General features: G+C 37.1%; 2 protein-coding genes across 4 annotated transcripts; both read right to left on the reverse strand.

Moving 5' to 3' along the window:
- Positions 1-231: 231 nt before the first annotated feature.
- On the reverse strand, positions 232-16,022 carry LOC107797954 (nuclear transcription factor Y subunit B-10). The gene is made up of 6 exons (XM_075225149.1): positions 15,601-16,022; positions 7,679-7,808; positions 7,496-7,501; positions 7,314-7,397; positions 7,110-7,173; positions 232-542 (listed from the first exon to the last, which is right to left on the reverse strand). The coding sequence occupies exons 1-5, from the start codon at positions 15,819-15,821 to the stop codon at positions 7,117-7,119; spliced, it is 498 nt and encodes a 165-aa protein (XP_075081250.1). The 5' UTR covers positions 15,822-16,022; the 3' UTR covers positions 232-542; positions 7,110-7,116.
- A 1,846-nt stretch (positions 16,023-17,868) lies between these two features.
- On the reverse strand, positions 17,869-23,451 carry LOC107797953 (uncharacterized). 3 transcript variants are annotated; one of them, XM_075225150.1, is made up of 8 exons: positions 23,296-23,451; positions 22,664-23,138; positions 22,365-22,482; positions 20,698-20,822; positions 19,867-19,952; positions 19,341-19,450; positions 19,123-19,155; positions 17,869-18,262 (listed from the first exon to the last, which is right to left on the reverse strand). In XM_075225150.1, exons 1-8 carry the CDS (start codon positions 23,390-23,392, stop codon positions 18,203-18,205), a joined length of 1,104 nt encoding a protein of 367 aa, XP_075081251.1. In that variant the 5' UTR covers positions 23,393-23,451; the 3' UTR covers positions 17,869-18,202. The 3 variants fall into 3 exon arrangements, 1 of the variants encoding a protein (XP_075081251.1); XR_012696595.1 differs by lacking the exon at positions 17,869-18,262 and adding an exon at positions 19,649-19,787 and having other exon boundaries at positions 19,130-19,155; XR_012696596.1 differs by lacking the exons at positions 17,869-18,262; positions 19,123-19,155 and adding an exon at positions 19,649-19,787 and having other exon boundaries at positions 19,341-19,446.
- Positions 23,452-23,869: the final 418 nt, after the last annotated feature.

Raw genomic sequence — 23,869 nt, forward strand, 5'->3', positions numbered from 1 at the left:
TCCTTCTAAATCAATGCAAAAAGAGCCAATGATTTTTATTTTATTTTTTTGAATTTAATGATAAGAACTATGATTTCCAAAAGATTTTGGAGTCTAAAGCTACAAGTACTTTCTGAGAACACCCTAAGGAGGAATCTTGTGACAAGAGGGGGAAGGAAGGAAGACATCTTGACTAGGCGCAAAAAGTAGAAAACCCACTATAATAATTTTTTTTGAGAAAACAATGATCAATAAAAGAACTAGAGGAATAAAACAGATCCGAATGTTTGGACACTTAGATGCTGTACAAACTACAATAGAAGGTTTGTTCTCAGTGAAAATTCAAAACCAAGCAGTATGTACAGAGCGGAAGAGAATTTAAATAGAAGTATAGCAAAAAATATTTGCAAAAAGTTGATCCAGAAATTAGTAGGAGTCCTTTATGTTTCTTGTTCTCTCAAACAAGAATCAACATTGCTATTGAATAGCTTAATACAAAGATCAGCAAGATGAGAAGCCGGAAGATACTCGGCATCTGTACCAGCAAACGACTAATCACTGTTCTGCAAAATCACAAAAAGGGATTATGTCAAACTTCAGAGCATATATGCCAATTGACACTGTAAGAGAAATGTCACTTTCCCTAGATTATGCTAGAAAGTTTAACTACTCAGAATGACTCAATATAGCCCATTTTCCAAAATTGGGAGCATTTATATCAATATCAATTTGCTCAATTACTTAATCGTCACGGTTACTGCACATTCAATCTTTGAAGCTCCGTGTTGTCAGATTTTCTACTCCGTAATTTCTACTGGAGTTCTAGCAAGTCCCTTCAGGGACATCTGTTAAATTGGAACGACACTGGAGTTCTAGCTATAAAGGTCCACAAAGCTATTAAATCACTCTCAAATCTTCTCAACTGTTCAACAAGAAGTTAGTTTGAAAGTAACTTGGCATTTATACATCAACTTGAACAAATTTCCATTAAACAAAAATTAGAGCCTTTTTATTTTTAGTTAGAATTAGGCTTCCAATTTTTGGGTTATGTATCCACAAAAAACACACATAACACAAGTATCAAAGCTCAAAATCTGTCACCCCACGGTTAAGTATTTTATTCTTGATTCCTGCATTATCCCCCTGAATCAAATGAAAGAACTTTTACAAACTTGATTACTACATACTTTCTCCGTCTCAAATTGAATGTCTCCATATACTTTTAATTATATTCTATAACAACGTTCACTTGAAAAGGTAATTGTGGTAAATATTACAGTTCTTTAAAATTGAATCTAACCCATCTTTACTTATCTGAGCAGAATTTTCCACCTATCCTTCAACAATCATGTAAAACCAAACCTATGAATTTAATGCAAAACAATGAAAAGAACTTAAAGGGATGGTGCTTTTTGCTAAAAGTGGGCACTTTTCTTACCAAGAATAATTATGGACCAGTATTTACGTTCAACTCACTCCTTTGTTTCACCTTCATCTCTTAAAATCCAGTATATTGCAAAGGATAATAGCAACAATAGGAGTTATTCAAGGATGTCAGAAGAAGAGGTGATTTGACAAATTAAGGTCCTGGTGAGGGTTGTCCATTAGGGTGAAGAAACATTGCTCCACGATTAGTAGATATATCTATATTACCTAGGGTCTTCATTCCTCAACTTACTCGATACTAAGAGGTGTAAAAAGGGATTTTGGTACATCATGTGGATCCTTGAACGTACTAATAACTTGCTCAAAGTTGCGCACACGTACCAGATACTTGTCCAAATCCTACCACGTACATAAATGGGTGAGACAAGAAGCTGTTGAACAAGAGTTGCATTGTATTCTTTTCTTTTTTTCTGATAATTGTGGTGTCCGGTCCTCGACTAAATCCTTGGAATGTCTTCTACCTCCCACCAACAACAGGTACCAAGTAACTATGTCCGTCAAGGCTTAGACAGATGGGAAGAAATCACCTAGTGTTTTTGCCTCCGCTAGGATTTGAGCCTAAGACCTTATGATTCTCAACCCACTTCACTGACCACTAGGTCACACCTTTGGTGCAAGTTGCACTATATTCATTAGCAATAAAAGCATTTAAATTTGATCATATCGATTGAGAATCTCATCATAGATTAGGTGGTCAACCAACTAAGTGAGTTGAGATATGCATCCAAGTCACATAACCTTTCTCTAGCCAAAAATCCCATCATTGAAGGTCTGCCTCTATTTATTTCATGGTATCAAGCTACCAAGAGAATTTGAATGATAAAAGAAACACGGTTTGAATTTTTTTTCAATATTAACTGCAATTGCCATATTATGAGAACTCTTAGAAGTGTTACCAATCCGGTGCTGCCACCTCATCTACTCCTCCATCTTGGATCGATCTAATAGAGCTGTGGGCATCACAGCTTTGCTCCCGTAACAAAATTCACGCAGGAGTTGATAGTTGGGCTCTGGATTCGTTCATACCTAGAAAATGTAATGGAAAATGTGTGATGCTAGATCAGGGATTGGTGAACTAAGCTTTATTTGAAGTACTGAGCTCCTTTGTATTAACCATTGACCATCCTTGGATAGCCATTCTTCGATCGCAAATTCATAGGTATTGATTTCAAATTTCACTAGCTGCAGGTTTAGGATGATAAAAAGAATCCAAATCATGGTTTGAAATTTCTTCCGATTTTAAATGCAACAGCCATACAAGGAGACATCTTAAAACACTTTCCTAATACAATGCTGCTACCTCATCTTCTCCTGCATTTTGGATTGATCTAATAGAGTCGCAAGGGGGCATCCAGGCTTGGTTCTAGGGGTGTTAAACGGGCCGGGTCAACCCGGTTCCGGATCGGCCCATCCCGGTTAAAACCGGAACCGGCCCGGTTAAAGGGGGCTGGGTTAGGGGGGACAGGCGGGTTGGTCCGTTTACCATTAAAATACCGGTTACCCGGACCGGTCCAACCCGTTAGGTGAACAGTACCCATAAACCGGTGAATTGCACAAATAGCCCAATTTTGGGTTTTTATTTTTAAAAAATTAACCCCCCTTTCAAAATCTATAAATACCCCCCCCCCCCCTTCTTCCTCATTTTTTCACTCATCTCTCAATTCTCATATTCTCTCATTCTTCAATCTTCACCTATTAAAGTGCAATCAACTATTTGGCTATTTTTTTGGAATTTAATTTATCGTAGTATTTATTTTTTGAAGTTTGAACAATTGAACTTCAAAATTGGAAGAATTGACGTTTCTTCGTGGTAACATTTGAGTTGCGGAATCATCAAGTGCTCAATTTATTGCCGAATTCGGTGCACTCCCTCCAACTCTTTCTCTTATTTACTATTTTACTTGCATATTTATTTGTTTTGTTGCTAATAGTTAAATTTTTACAATATGTTTAATGCTGCAAAAAGAGTTTGTAACAAGGTTACTAATCGAGGAAATAAAAAAAGAGGTAGTACTTCAGGTTCAGCATCTGGTAATAATTTAAATACCTCTCCAAATATTCCTGAAACATTACCTGATAATAATATAGACTATGAACAATTGCAGGAAGATTTTGGTATAGATGATAATGAATTAGAAATGGAAGATGAGATACCACTTACACCTAGTAGTGTTGGAGCTGCTAGCAGGGGTGGTGGTCGTGTTGCTAGTAGTAGACCACCTGTGGCCCCGACTAGTAATCGTAGAAAAAGAAGTAAGGTTTGGAAATTCTTTGAGGAAATAGAAGGTACTGATAGAGTTAAATGTAAACTTTGTAATGATACTTTTAAACATAAGACTAGGGGTCAATTAGGGGGGACTGGGACACTTAGTAGACATATGAGAATTGAGCATCCTATAGAATGGGGATCTGATGGAGATGGAAATCAATCAACTCTAAACCCTACTACTGGTGGTCTTGTGAAATATGATAAAATGAAGGATCGTGAGGAGTTAGCAAAAATGATTGCTTTGGGTTGTCTACCTTTTTCTTTTGCTTCTTCATCATATCTTATTATGTATATTCAAAGGATTTACAATCCTTTATTTAAAGGTATCCCTAGAAGTACTTGTAGAGCTGATATCTTTAGACTTCATGGACAATATCAAACATACATACGTTATTTGTTTAGCCACCTTCCTTGTAGAGTTTCTCTAACTTCTGATATTGGTCATGCTGTTAATGAAAATGATTATTTGACAATTATATGTCATTGGATAGATGATAATACTTGTATGCAAAAACATATTATCGCTTTTAGATATGATGAAGATCAGAGTCACACTGCTACGTTTATAAGTAGTACTATTTGTGAAGTTGTTGAATTTTATAATCTCAAGCAAAAAGTATTGTGTATGTCTTTTGATAATGCTTCTAACAATAATGCCGCAATTTCAATATTAAAACTGCATTTGCAACCACCTGTTGATGAAATTTTTCATGTTAGGTGTGTATGTCATGTTTATAATTTAATTGTTAAAAGTGACCTTGATTTATTTTCAACTGAGATTACTCATGTTAGATGAGCAGTTGGTGTTATTCAAGGAAATAATAGACAATCTAGAATAAAGGAATTTAAGAATAAGTGTGTCCAGTATAACCTTAAACCCAGATTCATGCCAGACGAAATTGTTACTAGATGGAATTATACATATATATTTTTAAAATGTTGCTACAAATATAGATTCCCAATAACTGAAGTTGCTAATGCGCATTGTACTGATCCAAACCGTATGTTAACAACTACTACTTGGGAGGTCATTAATGATGTTGTTAAATTTTTACATAAATTTTATACAGCTACTGTTGAGTTTTCTGGAGCATATTACCCTACTGTTACTATGGCTTTAGTACATATAGCTGAAATTTCTTTTCTACTCTTTGAATTTAAGAAGAAAGAAAAATATAGGGATGTTGTTGAAAAAATGCAAGCAAAATTCAAAAAATATTTCTTTCCAATTCCTCCGATTTACTTAATTGGTGCCGTTTTAAATCCTTCTATTAAGATGTTTGATTGTCACCAATTAATGAATGTTTTATATACTTATATGGAGATTGGACCAACTGAAACCCCAGATTTATATACTTGTATGAACAAGCTAAATGAATATTTACAACAATTATACAATTATTATGCAAATGTAATTGATGATGTTGCTCTTAATGTAGGCAATGTTAATCCCACTATGCATTGTACCACTTCTGCTACTGTGGATGATAAAGAAGACCTTGATAGTTTTAATATTTTTTCTACATTTTCTAACACTCAAACCAGTAGCAGGAACATTGATGAACTTCAATTCTACTTGCAGAAGCAAAAAGAGCCTCGCACAAAGGAATTTTCATCGTTGGGATGGTGGCATGAGAATGGAAAGAAATTTCCTGTTCTTTTCGCTATGGCTCGGGTCGTACTGAATGTGCCAATTTCAACTGTTGCATCAGAGAGTGCATTTAGCCAAGCAAGACAACAACTTGGAGACACCCGTCACTCATTGGGAAGCAATGCTTTGGAAGTTTAAGTATGTTTCAGAGATTGGATTAGATCGGAACGAAGAAATCAAGGGCGTGAAGATGTTGATAGCCCAGAAGACGAGGAACTTGGAAATATATTAACACATGGTAACCCATCCGAATTTAACACTCCAGAAGAAGGTCACCCAGTTCATATTGATTATGAAGAACTTACTAAGGCAATGCAAAACCTTTGAATTTATTCTTTTTTGGTTAATTTACTTGTTAAATGTAAACCTTTCAATTTGTAAGTTTGAATTTTGAAATAAATGTAGCACTTGAAATTTATAAGTGCAATTTTTTTCCATCTTACTTGTATTCTTTATATTAATATAACTTACAATAGTTATACAAAATACAAAAAAAAAAATTAAAAAATACACTAAACCCGGCCCGACCCCCTCAACAACCCGTAATCCGTACGGTTCAATTTTTACCCGGATGAACCCGAACCCGTTAAACCCGTTAAGAATCAACCCAGAACAGGCCCGGACCGTAACCCGTACGGGTCCAAAAAAAGCGGCCCGGCCCGGCCCACCCGTTTAACACCTATACTTGGTTCTCATAAAGGAATTCTCGAAGGAGTTGGTAGTTGGGCCCCGGATTCGTTCATACCTAGAAAATGTGATGGAAAATGTGAATTGTGATGCTAGATCAAGGTTTAGTGAACCAAGCTTTAGTTATAGTATAGAGCTCCTTTTTGTTCACCAGTCACCATCCTTGGATAGTCATTCTTAATCACGATTTCTTTTTTTTTATATAGAAAAGGTAAATAGTCTTAAATCACGAATTCGTTGGTATTGATTTTAAAGTTCAGTAGCTGTAGGTATAACCAGTCCATGTAACATAGGCAAACAGCTTAAGATTCTCGATACTTGAAACTCCCCTGCTTGCCGCCCAGCCACTTGCCTTTTCCCCCTCCAAACCCAAAAACCCCTCAAAAGAAAAAAAAATGAAGGTCAATTTTATTATATCATTGGACTTCCGGAAGCAACTAATCCATTTTGACTTTTCCACTATTTCTTATTTCATTAATATAAGGGGGTTATATTGTTTCTTATTTCTGCAAGCGTGCATTATGCAAACTGCAGAGATCGAGAAGAGGGAAACCTGAAGCTGTTTTTTTTTTTTTTGTTTCTTATTTCAATAATGTCTCATTTCTGCAAGTGTGCATTATGCAAACTGCAGAGATCAAGAAGAAGGCTTTCCACCTGAAGTTTTTTTTTGTTTTGGACATTAACGAAAGAAAGGAACCAGATATGCTTCGAGGGAGCGGCCAGTTGGCCTGGTAAATCTATTTAGCTGGAAGAACCATTGTCATGTGAATGATTCTTTTTGATAAGTTCATTGTATGTAAATGATGCTAATCAGTTTTTTGAATTTGTTCTTTAAGTTTTATGTAGGAATCAATGTTACATTTGTAAAATACGCATCCACTGGATGCAACCAAGCAATAACATTTTGGTTACTTGAATTAAACAACACAAAAAAGTGTAGGATAAAGCAAAGTGATCCGACCAAGTCATGACATGAGGGGGTTGAATCTAGTAAAAGAGCGTAACTGCATGGTAAAATATTTATAGATAAAAAGCACATAACTAGAGAAAGGGTTTTAGGGTAAGAGAACAACTTACTCAAAATTCATATTTGAGAGTTTCCATAGTCTAAGCCTTGTGCAAAAGAGCCTTCATAGACAAACTGTCATTTTTCATTAAAAATAGTAGGAGTCATATTAAAGAATATCCAAGTAACTTAATCTTTCAAGGTCAGAAGAACTACTACATAATCAACTAACTGAACCAAAGAAGGAATAGAAGAAAATATGACCGCTACTTTACCTGCGTATTGGAGCCAAGCTGACTTCCAACTATATCTTTTCTAACAGATGCATCTCCAACCCTAGCAGATCCCTTGGCATCTCCCTGATATCAGTTACAAGCCCGCAGTACATTTTTTATGAAAATCATAATTTAAAAGAACAAGGAAATCTATCTCAATGATGTGGAGAAACTGTGTATACCTCCATCTAAAACAACATCATTGATCCATGTAATCCAGCAGAGGAAGTTGTTCAGCAACCACAAGAATAACATATACTCAGTGATTATAGCATAAAATATCCAGTCAAATTACAAACTCTTGAAAACTACAATACTGAAGTTCATAACCATTACTGGAGGACATGACAAAGAATTGCAGTTACCTCTCTGTACCTAGCCAAATAGACCTTCAGTGGCTGAATGTAGTCCTCAAATCCTAAGGTAGCCAGGGCTGATAGCAAATCATCTCCATTAATCGTCTTCCTCTTCTCTTTCTGACACTTGTCACTTGCTCTATAAAATAAAAGAAAACACGTTCAAAACATGCAAGGAAAGTGGTTTTTACTTCCATGTGTCATCATTCAACTAAATCTTGGTATCTATATGTATAGAAGTCTACTCTCTAACAACAAACATTTAACAATGTAGAACGTGTCTTCTACACAAGTACCAACACATATTCCAACTTCCCAAGCATTAAATTAGTACTTGTGTAGAAGACACGTGATTGGGACAAAGTAACCTTGTTGAACGTGCTTCCATGTATTTATATAAAGACACCTACATCTAATATACAGCTTGTATGATCCAGAAAAAGAAATAACAGTAAAATAATACCAGCCAAAAGATTTTAGCTACATGGATACTATTTATGTAAGCGTTTAGGATTTAAGGTACATATCATGCTGGAAATGACAGAAAATATTCAATCTTCCAAATTCTGATCCCCCCCCCCCCCACTATACGATCCTATTAGCTAAATACCCTATTAGAAAATCAGTTAGGAGTTTGTTAAGAAGTTGTTAGAAACTCACGTGAGTTGCACGTGCTAGGAAGCTGAAGGAAGGGGACTTCCTAAAATTAGTTACAACTAACTTTCCCGCCTCTCCTATATAGGTTGATTTTTCCCCAACTCTGTACTATCTCATGTAATGTTTTGAATAAGAATTCTATCTTCTCCTCTTCTCCCTCTCTCTTCAATTACTCAGAACTCCATTGTTGGGTTCTAACCGAGCACACTGTTCAAGGACAATTCTCCATATTTGCTCTTTAGGTGAGCTTCTTTTCGTTTCTTAGCTGAAATTCAGTTGAGTTCATATCACTGGTATCAGAGCAATCGTTCCTTGGAGCTGTGAAAATGGGCGATCACAACACTCGAATGCACGAATTGAGGAAAGAAGTCGATAGTCTCAAGGGATCGATAGAATCTGTGACATCATCTGTGGCAGAATTGCAGAAATCTATCGATAATAGGGTGGCCCTGGCTATGGAAGAAATTAGGAAAATGCTGATGGGGAATTTGGTTACAACTGGAGTCCAAAATCATGAGTTTCCGGTGGAGAATGAAAGGCCAGAGGTGGTAGGCCCTCGTCCTAGGGGCCATCAACCTCCCAATCGCGACTATCATACAGAATTTCCTGTTTTTGATGGTGTAGGGTTGAAAGACTTGGTTATACAAATGCGAACAGATTTTCGCATATGAGGAGATACCTGAAGACTCTAAAGTGAGAGCAGTTTCGTGCAAGCTGGAAGGAAGGGCTCTACAATGGCATCAATCCTATATGAAGCACAGGGTGACCAGGGATTGGCCAAGGTGGGGTGAGTATGTAGCTTGCTTGTATGCTCGATTTGGTTCTGAGCTATTTGATGATCCCATGGGAGACCTTAAAGACCTAAGACAGGTAAGCTCAGTCCAAGATTATGTTGATTTGTTTGATGAACTGTTAAATAGGTTGGAATTATCAGAAGAATATGTTGTTAGCTGCTTCATTAGGGGTTTGAAACCAGAAATTGGTTTACCTGTTAAGATGTTAGCACCTAGATCTCTAGCTAAAGCCATTAGTTTAGCTAGGATTCAGGAGCAGACATTGATAGTCCAGAAACAAGTCTTCATGATTCCCTCGAATCCTTCATTTTCAACCAAGAATACACCCAGAATTTCGTCTGTTAACCCTCAACCTTCTCAATCCAATACTCAGATAATTCCCAGATTTAGTCAACCATCAAATAAACCTGCCAACTCCCAAACCTTACCTATTAAACCTACCTATAGAAATGCCAAAAGACTCACCCCTGCTGAAATGGAGGAAAGAAGAAGTAAAGGTCTTTGTTATAACTGTGATGAGAAATACAGTTTTGGTCATGTGTGTAAAAATAGGAGACAACTGTTTTCTATGGAGGTGGAAAAAGACTTAGAAGGAGGAGAGGTAGAGCAAGATGTGATGCTGGATTCAGCAGAATTATTGAGTATGATTGGTCAAGGGTGGGAAACTGATGATGAGGGGTCCATTTTGCCTCATGTGTTAGTTCATGCTATGAATGGTCTGCATGACTTTAGGACTATGAGGGTGACTGTGTCAGTCAAAGGCAAGGCTGTGCAAGTCCTAATTGATACTGGCAGCACTCACAATTTCTTGGACCTTAATATTGCCAAGAAATTGGGTTGTGTATTGACAGCTATAGCCCCTTTTGATGTGTCTGTGGCTGATGGGAAGAAGGTGAAAAGCAACTACATATGTAAGAAGCTAATGTGGAAGATGCAGGGTGTCCCCTTTGATTCAGATATGCCGGTATTACCAATTGGAGGGTGCAGCATGGTCTTGGGTATTCAGTGGTTAATTACATTGGGGGATATCATGTGGAACTTCAAAAAACTCAGAATGGAATTCAGCATTATGGGGCACAAGGTGTCACTAAGGGGAATACAACCTCCAACTACCAAGTTGATTCAGCAAGGCAGCATGGACAAGTTGTTGACCAAACCTACAGAGCTATGCATGATATCTGTAGGCTTGTTCAGGGAACACCAGCAGCAAGATGTGGATATTAGCCTGTTAGCAATGGAAGGTTCAACCAAGGAGCCTAGTAGGAATGGGGAATTACAAGCTATATTGCAGCAGTACAGTGATCTCTTTGAGGAACCAAAACAACTTCCTCCTTCTAGACTGCATGACCATAAGATCATCCTAAAAGAAGGTACTTCTCCTATTAATATCAGACGTTATAGATACCCTAATGTGCAAAAAAATGAAATTGAAAAGATGGTGAATGAGATGTTAGATTCTGGGATCATAAGGAACAGTACTAGTCCTTATTCATCCCCTATTGTGATGGTTAAGAAGAAGGATGGATCTTGGCGTTTATGTGTGGATTATATAGGGAGTTAAACAGCTGCACAGTCAAGGACAAATTCCCAATACCTGTAATTGAAGAGCTGCTGGATGAATTACATGGTGCTAAGTACTTCTCTAAGTTAGATCTAAGGGTTGGCTACCACCAGATTAGGATGTTTGAACCAGACATACCTAAGACTGCCTTTAGAACTCATCATGGCCACTATGAATTCCTAGTTATGCCTTTTGGTTTAACTAATGCTCCTTCCACTTTTCAAAGCTTGATGAATCAGATTTTTCACAAATTCCTCAGGAAGTTTATCCTAGATTCTTTGATGATATCCTCATATACAGTCAAAATTGGACTGACCACTTAGTACATCTAGAGGAAGCCTTCAAGGTGCTGAGATTCCATACCTTGTTCATCAAACAGAGCAAATGTGCTTTTGGAGTTACTCAAATTGACTACTTAGGCCACATTATCTCTGAGCATGGTGTATCTATGGATAATCAGAAGGTAAGGGGAGTGCTAGATTGACAGGGGAGTGCTAGATTGACCCCTACCTTCTTCCATCAAGGGTCTAAGGGGATTCTTGGGACTGACTGGTTATTACAGGAGATTTATCAAGGGGTATGGTGTGATTGCAAGGCCTCTAACTAACTTGCTCAAAAAGGGTAACTTTCAATGGAATGCTGAAGCCACTACTGCTTTTGAAGAATTAAAGAAGGCTATCACTTCAGCACCTGTTCTAGCTCTCCCTGATTTTTCAAAAACATTCACAGTTGAGACTGATGCTTCTGGTGAAGGGATTGGAGCTGTTCTATCCCAAAACAATAAACCTATTGCCTTCTTTAGTAAGGGCCTATCAGCCAAGAACAGGGCACTATCAGTATATGAAAGAGAATTACTGGCCTTAGTATCTGCTGTACAAAAGTGGAGACCCTATTTGCTGGGAAGACCATTCACCATCAAAACTGATCATCACAGCCTTAAGTACCTATTGGAGCAGAGGATCAATACTCCAAGCCAGCAGAAATGGCTGGTCAAGTTGCTTGGCTATGACTATTCTATTGACTACAAGAAGGGAAAAGAGAATGTGGTTGCTGATGCTTTATCTAGAAGGGAAGAGGACATTCAACTATACAGCATTTCCAATGTCAGCTCAGATATTTTGGAATCAGTCAAAACTTCATGGGCTCAGGATCTCACACTTCAACAGCTTATCAAATCCATACAGGAAGGCAAAACCACTAAACCTTACTATAGGTTTCACAATGGGATTCTAAGCAGGAAGAATAAATTGGTGATTGGTACTGATCAAGCATTCAGAACTAAACTCTTATCCTATTACCATGACAGTCCTATAGGAGGTCATTCTGGCATTACAGCCACACTGAAAAGGCTTAAACAGGATTTCTATTGGAAGAAAATGAAGCAGGATGTTTACAACTATATAAGAAGCTGTGATGTGTGTCAAAAATGCAAAAATGAGACTGTGGCTTATCCAGGATTACTACAGCCCTTACCTATACCAGAGAAGGTTTGGCAAGACATATCCATGGACTTTATTGAAGACCTTCCTAAGGTTGCTGGGAAAGAAGTGATCTTTGTAGTGGTAGATCGACTGAGTAAGGCTGCCCATTTCATAGCTCTCAAGCATCCTTACACTGCTTTGGAAGTGGCTCAGGTGTTCATGGATCAGGTGTTTAGACTTCATGGGATGCCTAAGTCTGTAGTGTCAGATAGGGATCCTGTGTTCACAAGTAAATTTTGGAAGGAGTTGTTCAAGTTGCAGCAGGTTTCTCTCCTAACTTCCACAGCCTACCATCCTCAAACTGATGGCCAGACAGAGGTAGTTAACAGATGTGTAAAAGCCTACCTTAGATGCATGACATTTGAGAAACCAAGAACATGGCCACAGTGGCTACCACTAGCTGAATGGTGGTACAACACATCTTATCATTCCAGCACCAACATGACTCCTTATGAGGCAGTCTATGGCCAGAAGCCCCCTCCCTTGCTTCCTTATATGAGTTTTGACTCCCAATTAGACTTGGTTGATAGAAGTCTACAAGCTAGGGAAGCTATTCTCAGGCTGTTGATGTCTCATTTGGAGAAAGCCAGAATAGGATGAAGACCCAAGCTAACAAAGGAAGAACTGATAGGGCATATGCAGTAGGAAATTGGGTTTATGTCAAGCTACAACCATATAGACAGCTCTCTCTTAAGTCGCATGGTTATCAGAAACTCTCACCCAAGTTTTTTGGTCCTTTCAAAATCATTGCTAAGGTGGGAGCAGTTGCTTACACCTTGGACCTGCCTGTTGGTACAAAGATCCATCCCACTTTTCACATCTCCAAACTGAAAAGGAAGATTGGGTCTCACTCAGCCACAGTTACCTTACCAGTGGTGCTCTCCGAGGAAGGTCATGTTCTATTGGAACCTGAAGCTATATTGGATAGACGCATGATTCAAAAACATGGGCGTGCTGTTTCTCAGATTCTGGTCAAATGGTTTAATGCTGCCCCTAAAGATAGCACCTGGGAAGACTACTATGACATGAAGCAGAGGTTTCCTTTATTTGATCCTTGAGGACAAGGATTGTCTGTAGAGGGAGGTAGTTGATACGATCCTATTAGCTAAATACCCTATTAGAAAATCAGTTAGGAGTTTGTTAAGAAGTTGTTAGAAACTCACGTGAGTTGCACGTGCTAGGCAGCTGAAGGAATGGGACTTCCTAAAATTAGTTACAACTAACTTTCCCGCCTCTCCTATATAGGTTGATTTTTCCCCAACTCTGTACTATCTCATGTAATGTTTTGAATAAGAATTCTATCTTCTCCTCTTCTCTCTCTCTCTTCAATTACTCAGAACTCCATTGTTGGGTTCTAACCGAGCACATTGTTCAAGGGCAATTCTCCATATTTGCTCTTTAGGTGAGCTTCTTTTTCGTTTCTTAGCTGGAATTCAGTTGAGTTCATATCACCCCCGATTGTGCACTAAAACTAGTGAAAAGTCAGGCGTGCCATAGTTTTGATAGAAACATGATTGGGACAGGTAACCTTGTCAAAGTAAGGTAAAATAGGAAAAATAAGAATGTGCAGAGCAACTCTGCATGATCCCTGTCAAAAGTGCAGCAGTGGATTGTTGTACATTATATTTTTGAGGATTAAAAAGTACTCGCTCCCTTTCAAAAAGACTGAACCTATTTCTTTTTTAGTCAGTTTCAGAACGAATGACCTCTTTCTAAATTTAGAAAGAATGTAAATTTAAACTTATTATTTTACCCTCAATGAGATGATTTATAGCCACATAAAATATCGGTGAATTGTTTTAGACCACAAATTTCAAAAGACTTCTCTTTTTTAAAAATTCTGCGCCCAATCTTACTTCACAATAGCTATTTATTTTTTCCCACCTAGTGTCTGATACCCGCTTAGGGGCCCGAGTAATCCAGATTCGGGCCGAGAAGTCCCACTTTGGGAGGTAAAGTGCTCCCTACGAAAGACTACTCTATTCCCAGGGCTCGAACCCTCTAGTTAAAGATGGAGGGGTATTTACCACCCGCCACAACTTTTGATAGTCACAATAGCTCTTGTTTTTGTCTCACTAACCGAAAACCAAAAGCAAATATTCTTCTTTTGTTTCAACTACGATCCATTCTAACCAATGTCACAAGTAGAAACAGTAAATTATTTGACGATGTGTTCCTAATTTTCTTAGTAAGCGCGGGGAAGAATTGTAGTAGAGAGCATGCCCTTTTTTGGGGGATTGACCGTAGACAGTGGTTGATTACATGCTGACATGCCCACCTTTTTCCTTCTATTTTTTGCCTTCCGTCCTCCCTGCTGGCTCATTGATGCAAGTACTACTATTCTCGTCCTCCCTTTTTTCCTGTTTCTCTTGAAGGCATAATTAAAATGGCAGGTCATTCTACTCCACCTCTATTATAGTCAAGTCCTCGTTTTCGTGTTCTTTCCTTTCACAAAGCAGACGACTTACTTTACTCCATTAAGGACACGATGCCTCTACTATTCCCTTGTCTGCTACTCCTTATCAACACATCTTTCCCACTATTCTTTTCCCCTAACGGACCAGGAGGTGATCACATGTCCATGATCCCCCTAGCTCTTGAATGCCGTGAACAATTCAACTTTTAGTCATAGCCAAGGGAAAGGGAATGGTGAAGAGGGATTTCAGAAAGGAAGATAGCAGCCAGCAAAGAGGGGGAAGGGAGCTTTATGCTGTTCGGCAATTCATGGAAGAGTCATAGCCAGAGTTTATATAGAGTAAGCTATTACGTCCCCTCCCCTCTGTTAATGCTATCAAAACAGCACCACCCAGACATCCTATTGATTTATCAAAGGGGAATACTTTGTTAAACGGCTATATTTCTCATGCATACAAAATTTTGGAAAACAAGAAAAACACAACAAAAGTTTCTAACTCTAACAGATTATCGATCTAAAAAGGTATGCCAACTAGTTATCTGTTTCCATATACAATAGCACAGAAAAAGTTCCAAGGATATTATCAACAAACAAAAAGGGAACCATCTAAGCCTAAAAGGAATTCCAAAAAAATTCTTGAAATGAGAAATTAGCCAAATTAGATGACCTCCAAGCATACACATTAAAGCTAGAAACTTACCACGTATAATGCCACACAACTTCAGTTGGCATAGCATTCTATACCCATTAGTATAACGATTTAAGTTATACGCACAGTCTAATTTAACCAATCGTAACAGATTACTTAACATTTATTAAAGATCACCGATCCATGTTATTAAATAGAGTTACTTGCAACTAGACCTAATTGTGTAGGTATTCTTCCAAGCCTACTATAAAATTCTCATTCCTCCATTTCAGCATATAAAATTTGACACTCGATTCTGGTATAAATTACATAGGTCTCTAGTATCTACGAATTCATCGAAGCAATAAATAAAACGAAAATAATCAAAGCTTACTCGCTAGTGATGAAACTAATGAACTCAGAGACGCATTCCTGAACAGTATCCTTAGAATCCTTAGCGATCTTTCCATTAGCAGGCAATGCCTTTTTCATGATGCGTCCTATATTAGCGATCGGGAGGTACCTGTCTTGTTCTCGCAAGTTCGACTGAGGGCTCCGCTCGCCGCCACTCTCATGGCTTCCGCCGCCGCCGCCTGGACTCGCCGGTTCCGCCATCCTTCACTCTACCGGAACCCTAACTAACTTTTATGTGTCTTGAAAAGGATGATCCGAGAGAAAGTATTGATTGGTTTCGTTCAATAGTTTGAGAGAAAGAACTTTGTATTTGGCGGAAAATGGTTGCTTTTGATGGCTTTTCTAAGCTGTGTTTTGTGACACTGTTCCCATAGAGCAGGGAAGAACCTATTTTTTACAGCTTGTTTGGATGGTTTGTTATATATGTTTAATAAATATAGTATTGTATTGTATCATACCCTATCTTTATATAATTGATTATATTATTTGTGATACATTAATAATATGAAAAATAAACTTACAATATTATAATAAAAAGGTAGAATTACTACAATAATAACAATTCAGTCTAATCCCACTAGTGGGAAAACGTAGAATTATTATATAAAAGATTAAAGATAAAATAGGATTATTAATAAAAAAGGGCAAGATAACATGAAAAAAAAACGCTACACCAAATCGGTTCGTTCTATTAGAATAAAGGATACAATAAATATTGTACTTAAAGTAATAATATGATACAATACACAGGTCTGAGTTTCTTTTAATATAGCCTTTGAATATTAAAATTTTAATTTTAAAATACTGAATTAATCTAATTTAACTTTGAAGATTAGTTAAATTGGCTCAAAAAAAATTATGACAACCAAAAAAGGACATAAATAGTTCTTTTTAGTGGCGGAGTCACATAGCTTCAAAGGTGGTTAGTTGAACTCTTTTTGTCGAAAAATTAATTAGTATATATAAATAATATATTATTTATTTATGACGTATATATTAAACTATAAACACACTTAGCGAAGTTTCTCATTTTGGCCATTAATACTTTTCATCTACTCTTGTTACATAGAATTAGCTTTGTATCCATGAATAAATATCTTCAAAATTGGATGAGTTTTGTAATATTGATCCTTAACATGTTTTTGTGAACTGTTAGAGCAGAGGTGCAGAGAATAAAAGAAGCCTTGAGGCGAGAGGAATAAACTAAGCAGCGATACAATATACACGCCTGCAAGATTTGATATGCCAAACTAGGAGTGTCAAACGGGCGGGGCGGGTCGGATATAGTTCAGGTCGAAAACGGGTAATGAAAAAACGGATCAATTATCCTACCCAACCCATATTTAATACGAATAAAAAACGGGTTAACCGACGGATAATACGAGTTACCCATATTATCCATGACTTCTTGTATATGATCACTTTTGGGAGAATTCTTAGTCTCCCTAACTTGAGGAACCTCCAATTTGAGGCTTTACAAATATAAAAGTTAGACTCATTGATTATTCATTGGTTACTTATTGGTTATTTATTTTCTAAATGGATAATATGGTTCTTATCCATATTTGACTCGTTTTTAAAAAGTTCATTATCCAACCCATTTTTTAGTGGATAATATAGGTGGTTAACTTGTTCTTTGAACCATTTTGCCAACCCTATGCCAAACACATGCAAACATTCAGTCTCTAAATAGATACCCACTGCGACTCCACACATAAATAAGAGAAAATTTACTCTGCGCTTCTTGTTTATTCATTACTTTTATGTTATAAATAAACATAAATTGTTTGACTTGATATAAACACAAAATACATTATTTTATTTATTTATTGTTCTTCTCTATTTGAAAGGATTTCATATTCAAGACAAAGAGTTTAATTTCCAGCTTGTAGATAGGATTTCCTTTATAGTATATGTCAAAAATAATGACCTCTTTCTTTATTTGGAAACAACTTACTTTTATGCAATAATTTATAATCACAGAAAATATTTGTACCTTATTTTACACCACAAATTCAAAAGTTTCTCTCTTTTCTTAAACTCCATGAGCAGTCAAATAGGTTCACATAAATTGAAATGGAGGGAGTACTAGATATCGCAAGAAACATGATGTAATAACGTATCTATGAAATATGCTGCAGCTGCAATGTACATAAGAATTACCAGTGGTTTCTCACTGATTTGTTAACGAAAAAGTGCTCAATAAGAAATTTTAGACGTTAATTCAATCTAATGGTCTAATTCAAGACAGTCGTTTAAAGTTAGCAATTCTTTTCAGTGAGGTTAACGTGGTTGTTAGATCAAACTTTAAACTATCATTTTTTATCTGAGGAGTTGACTTTAGTTTCCCTTATTGTAGAAAGAGTATGTTTCAAATATACAAACACCAGAAAAACAATCATCTTATACCAAAAGCAGAACGGACTTCAATTCAAATCAAATCATCACAGGCAGGCGTAATCAACGCTTCAACGCCAAGTTAAGTGGACACCACAATATAGAAGGAATGCCAGTTTAGACTAGCCCTTGCATCACTGGAAAACCAGCTGTGCTTCGAAGCTGGGACCATTCCAAAAGGTATATCAGTCATTAAATAGAACCACTGGATACCCTTCTACGCTTGCCATTTCCATAATCTCCTTCTGCAGAAAAACAAAGACGAGTCTCGTTACTAAGCGACAAACATAGTGCATGTAGACCAATGATTAAAGTCTATAAAAGGAAAGACTACACAATAAATCAACAAAAAGATCCAATGCTGCAGTGGTTGTGTGTGTTGGTTGGGTTGGGTTTGGGGGGGGGGGGGGTTCCTCTATTAGACATCCTTGAGAGTTCTGGTCTTATGCCCTCCAATACAGCATTCTAAATTAGGTCTATGCAGAAAAGTGGGTGGGGCTTTGGGCAGCGGGCTGCTTAAATATAATAAATCAAAATTACATAAATTGTAGTTAGTAATTGTCTGGGTCGAAGAAGAAAGGCCAGGCAGAATCATACTCTTGAGGATTGAGTCATGTCAACTTTCATAGGTACGAGAGCTAGAGGCGACGGGAAAGGAGAATCAACAAGATAGGATGCTCTGAACAGATAAATATTTACAGCCTATATGATCCAGGTAATAACATCTTCTTCTACAAGCAAACCATAAGAGCAACAAACCCAATGCAATCCCACATATGGAGTCTGGAAGCAAACCATAAGAGAAGATCTCAAAATAACTACTTCTGTTCACATAGGTGTCGATCTCAAAATAACGACTTCTGTTCACATAGGTGTCTACCATTTTCAGTATGTTAAGACTATTTCAGTATGTGAAATTATGCATTTTGACTGGTGTTTCTAATTGGGGAAAGCAGGATGAATACTCAAGTCTCATATTTTAATCAATTATCATGTAAGGGTGGACAAATGTACAATAGCGTTAAAAATGGTACAGAATCAAACAGGTAATCACTAATCTCTATTAAATGGCACAGACGTTAAAAAAAGTAATCTCTTTTATTACCTGGATGAGTGCAGTGATCCTTCCAGGCGCATGCTGAAATTTACACAAACATCAGTAAGGGAATTATTCATTAAGCAGCTTCAAAACTTCTTTTATCCCCCCCCCCCCCCTTATTTTCTTTTTTGGGTGGTTCCGGGTTTTTTTTGTGGGGGGTTGGGGGGGTAGGCATACATGTATGTTTCTGTGATTTTACGTGTTAGTGCATGGATCTATGATACCTCAAATAGCTTGTCCTCCCATGTTACGTCCCTCCAAGTTTTTGCTTCAAGCGATTCCCATGAACTAGGAGCTTGAATAACTTCCACATGCTGCAATAGCCTCAAGCTATCTACAATAATAGTTCAAGTAAGTATTCTAACAGTAAAAATAGAGCCTCTTACTGTATATAGGAATACAAATTACGATTGCACATTAAGCACACTTTTTACACTACCTTTCACTTTTCAACTATATAGGAATATGCAATTCATAATGGCACATTGAGCCCACTTTTTACTCTACCTTTCACTTTTAAACTGAGTCTAACCTTATATATTTGCACGTAATAAGCATGAAGTGGAGCTGGAGAACTGAGGCAAGAGGTTTAAGCATTAGGACCACAACTCAGACATGTATACTAGAAACTCCATCTCCACTGGATCATGTAAGGAGAAATAGATTTGGAGCTGTCACAGGGTAATAAAAGCAAGCTTTGAGTATATAATGCTGTCAATGATAATTCTGAGCTTAGACTGAACCACATACTTGTAATGAATGCTTCCAGCCACATTTCACGCTTTGACCATGAAGGTGCAATTTCTCTGACCGGGATTTTGTTTCTTGAGCATATGCTGCACAAACACAGGATCATCATATTCATTATTTGACCCCAAAAAAATGAGAGATCTCATGTGATTATGAAAGCTTCTTTCTCTAAAAGCAAGCAGCTCCCTAGCAGACAAGGTAACTAATGCATTTCTCTTGACAGAGACTACTTGAATCATATAGAAACAATATGATTTGATCCTTTCGATTCAAAAACTCCACTTTTCTCATTTCAGTCAAATTCTCCAATAATCCACAGAGCCTCAATAGCTTCAGATTGCCCTTGTGGTTCAAATATGGTCATTATGCACAAGGACAAATGTCAGACCTTTCTATAAAGTACACCCTTGGGAACATATAGGACAACTTGCAGATAGAAATTCACAAATGGCAAAGATGGACTAGTAAACAAACTACTAATCAATGAGTTGTTATTACTAACTTGCCTCCTATATTATAAAAAGAGATCTCTGTCCAAGATCTGAATCAGATTCCCTACAATTAAGGAAATTCTTTATATTATAGTACGTAACATGTGCATAACATATAAAATTAGGGCAACAGAGAACCCTCTAGCATAATTCTGTGCCAACCATATCGAGCATTAGGCAAAACCAAGTCGATATAATAATAACAACCCCTTCCAAGTTGACCAGCATTTATTACATTCTACAGATAAGTTTCTGCAAAATGCAGAGACAAGTTCCAAACAGTAAAGAGAAGTTCAAAATCTAAATATGTCAAGTTCCACCAGCTGGAAAAGGAACGCACTCAATAATTACTTGGCGTAGAACTCCTGGAAGGACACCATCTCTTAGAGGGGCAGTTTGCAATTCAACTGATACTGTAGATTCATTGCCTCTTTCGCTAGCCTTGTGATAATCGTCGTTAACATCCTGCAACAAAATTTTTAGTAATTTCTGTAAGAAACATGATAGACCTTGTATAAGTTATACACCATTTACGAACAGTTAAAGCAAAATGATAAGAGTTATTAACTCCTCACACACTAGATTACAGTTCCAAAATACCATTTGACCTTTTAAGTTTCATCTCGTGTACATATTAAGTGAGCAAGATAAGCTTTCCACATGAAGTTAATAGCGTCATGCATTCACTTTCTAAAGGGGAAGCTGGAATTTTGTCCCCGAGGATTTACCATATCCTAGCAAAACAGTACTAATTGCTCTGTTCAGATGGCTTGGTTAGTAATTGCTGGAATTCCTGCTAGGTAGAAGTTGATATGCCTTCAGTATAGATAATGTGTCCATTTTGAAGTAAAGCTTAGCACTTTCTTTTTCTTTAACAGTAAAAGAGCATTTTTATTGACATCAGCACTAAGATGGTGCTGTGTCACGTACATCCAAAAAGCAAAAAGTATAGTTCCTTCCTTCTGACAGTGGAAAGAACCTATAAGATCAATGAGTCATCACCAGCCTCCTGTGCATATTCCTTCCTACACCAAAAGTACAACAAGGGCATACAATTACTGTTGATCTTCAGCATGGAGTTAGTACATCTTCCATAGAACCTCCAGTTTCTTCCAGATCGACCACCAAATGCACACAGGGATTGCATTCCATATTGTCTTCAAGCTTTACTCAAACCTTCATAGCCCCAATAATCTCTTTTCTTTTTTTCTTTTTTTTGGTAGCCCCAGCAAACTTACACTTCAGGAGTAGTTCCACGCATAGCTTAGCATTCTCAGTGTGCCCAGACGTAAAGCTTAGTACTTTTTGATCATTAAGGCGTAATTTTTATTAATTGTTACCTTATCGGAAAAAGTTTCATTAATCGCTAGAGGACAAGCAATAAGTTGGTGATTGTCTATACAACCAAATACAGCCAATAACCTTCCTGTATATTGACTAATACAATCTATCATGTTGATCCTGTACTACTAGAAGAAAATCCCAGCAGTCAAGATCTTTTCTTCTCATACAAAGATTCCAATCTGATCACTAAATTCACTTATGAATTATTTATGTATATGTGACAATGTCAGATTGCATAACTACAACAGTGAGGACTCCAAATACAGTGTAAAATTCAAAATTTACAAGTCCCCGCCTATAGAAATGATGGCTGTCCTACAGAAATCAACCTTTTCTTCAATAAATGATATCTCTAGTTAACATAACTACAGCTTTGTATTCTATTCCTTTCCCTTTCTTAAGCAATAAAAACTCATGCTGATGCTCAGTTTGCTGAAATTTAACTTCCTGAAAAACCATCCATGGACTAATAAAATTGCTCCTACAACAGGATCAAATAAGATCTCGGAACTAATTGTTACTAACAAATCAACTAAACAAAAATGTTTGGCCATCTGAAATCCAGCCAACTATATGGAATATAAGAAAAAGTCCTACTCGTTTTAGTGCAACACAAAACTTAAAAAAAATAGGGTGGTTAACAGTGCTGTAATGACATATCACCTTGCGACAAACAACGAAAAGATTTGTCAAACAACCCTCTAAGATCTGATCACCGTTGTTTGACAACAGGAGCTCATTGACAGAAGGTGGCCTCAGCTTCTCCAATTGCTTCCTTTGCCTACCTATAACAAAAACAACGAAATCCCATCACCACAGAAAGATTGTGTCGACAAAGTTCACCTATTCCCTATAACCAAATCAGATACAAAAGCTAAATCACCATTCATTACTATGTAGGAGAAATTCCATGAGTATATCACAGTTAAAAGGACTACAACCAGTTGTTTGCGCATAAGTACCTAACCCAGTCTGAGTATTTGGCATTTGCTGCATGCCTACCACGACCAACAACTGCCAAACGTGCTGCATTTTCATGGCAACCAAAGAGTGGAGGAACATAGGGACCAACATGGACATATACATCAAAAGCTGAAGAAATCTTTTCCTCATCTAAACCCTCAAATTCCTCCAAACTATCAACATTTCCACTGACAAGACAAGTAATCGACAATTCCTCCCCACTTCTCCTTTCTTTCAATACAAAAGGCAGAGCTTTTCTCATTGAATCATTCACAAGAGATTGAACCAATGAATCCCACATAGTTGGTTTTGTTGATACTAAGGAAAAAGGGAGTCCACATCTTTCTGAACTGAATAAAAGTTCTGGATTTGAATTTAAAAGAATTCTTAGAGAGTTGGAGAGTCTGCTCATATGCCTTTCCCAAAACAATAGCTGTGAGCCACCATTATGAGTCCTAGTTGTTGTATATGCACCTGAAATGGGAAAAAATTGTACCTTTCAGTTTCTTTTTTTTTTAAATCATTTATTGGTTGAGGTAGTTCTAAAACAAAGATTCCTATGTGGGGAACTTCTTTTTTGTTTTACAAAACAAGAATTCAAAAGAAGGAAGATGAAAAGCAGGTAAAATACCTTGATGGGCTTCAAGTAAGGTTGTTAATGATGGGGTTTCTGCCAAATTTGGAATAAAGCCATTTTTGAAGAGAAATCTGCAGCTGCTGCTCGTCATTTTCGCCTGAGACAAAAAGGTGAATGACCTATTTCCTCCCAGAAAACAAAAAAGAAAAAAATAATACCTATTTCCAAAGGGTCGTTTGGCTCGGGTATAGATAGAATTAATCCCAGCAAGAGTAAAAGGAGAGACAGATCTAGAATTTAAACTTTGCTAGTATTTGGCCATAGATTTTAAAATTTATTGAAATTTTATTTGAAGAAGAAAATGTGTTGGAACATAAGTTTTTAAAATATATTTTATTTTTTTTATTAAAAAATATAAAACATGACTTATACCCACAAGTTCTAAAAACTATCACAAATACCCAACAGAACCTTTATCAATAACATTTATTATATTATCGCAAACCATAGTCCTGAACATAAATAAATTTGGAATAAGATTATCATTTTTATAATGAACTACATAATACACTATCAGATGACCGAGAAGACGAAGCAGTCCGGAGGTCTTTTCACCCGAGAAGTTCAT

This window comes from Nicotiana tabacum, chromosome 11 (genome assembly GCF_000715075.1).
Source record: "Nicotiana tabacum cultivar K326 chromosome 11, ASM71507v2, whole genome shotgun sequence".
Taxonomy (NCBI): domain Eukaryota; kingdom Viridiplantae; phylum Streptophyta; class Magnoliopsida; order Solanales; family Solanaceae; genus Nicotiana; species Nicotiana tabacum.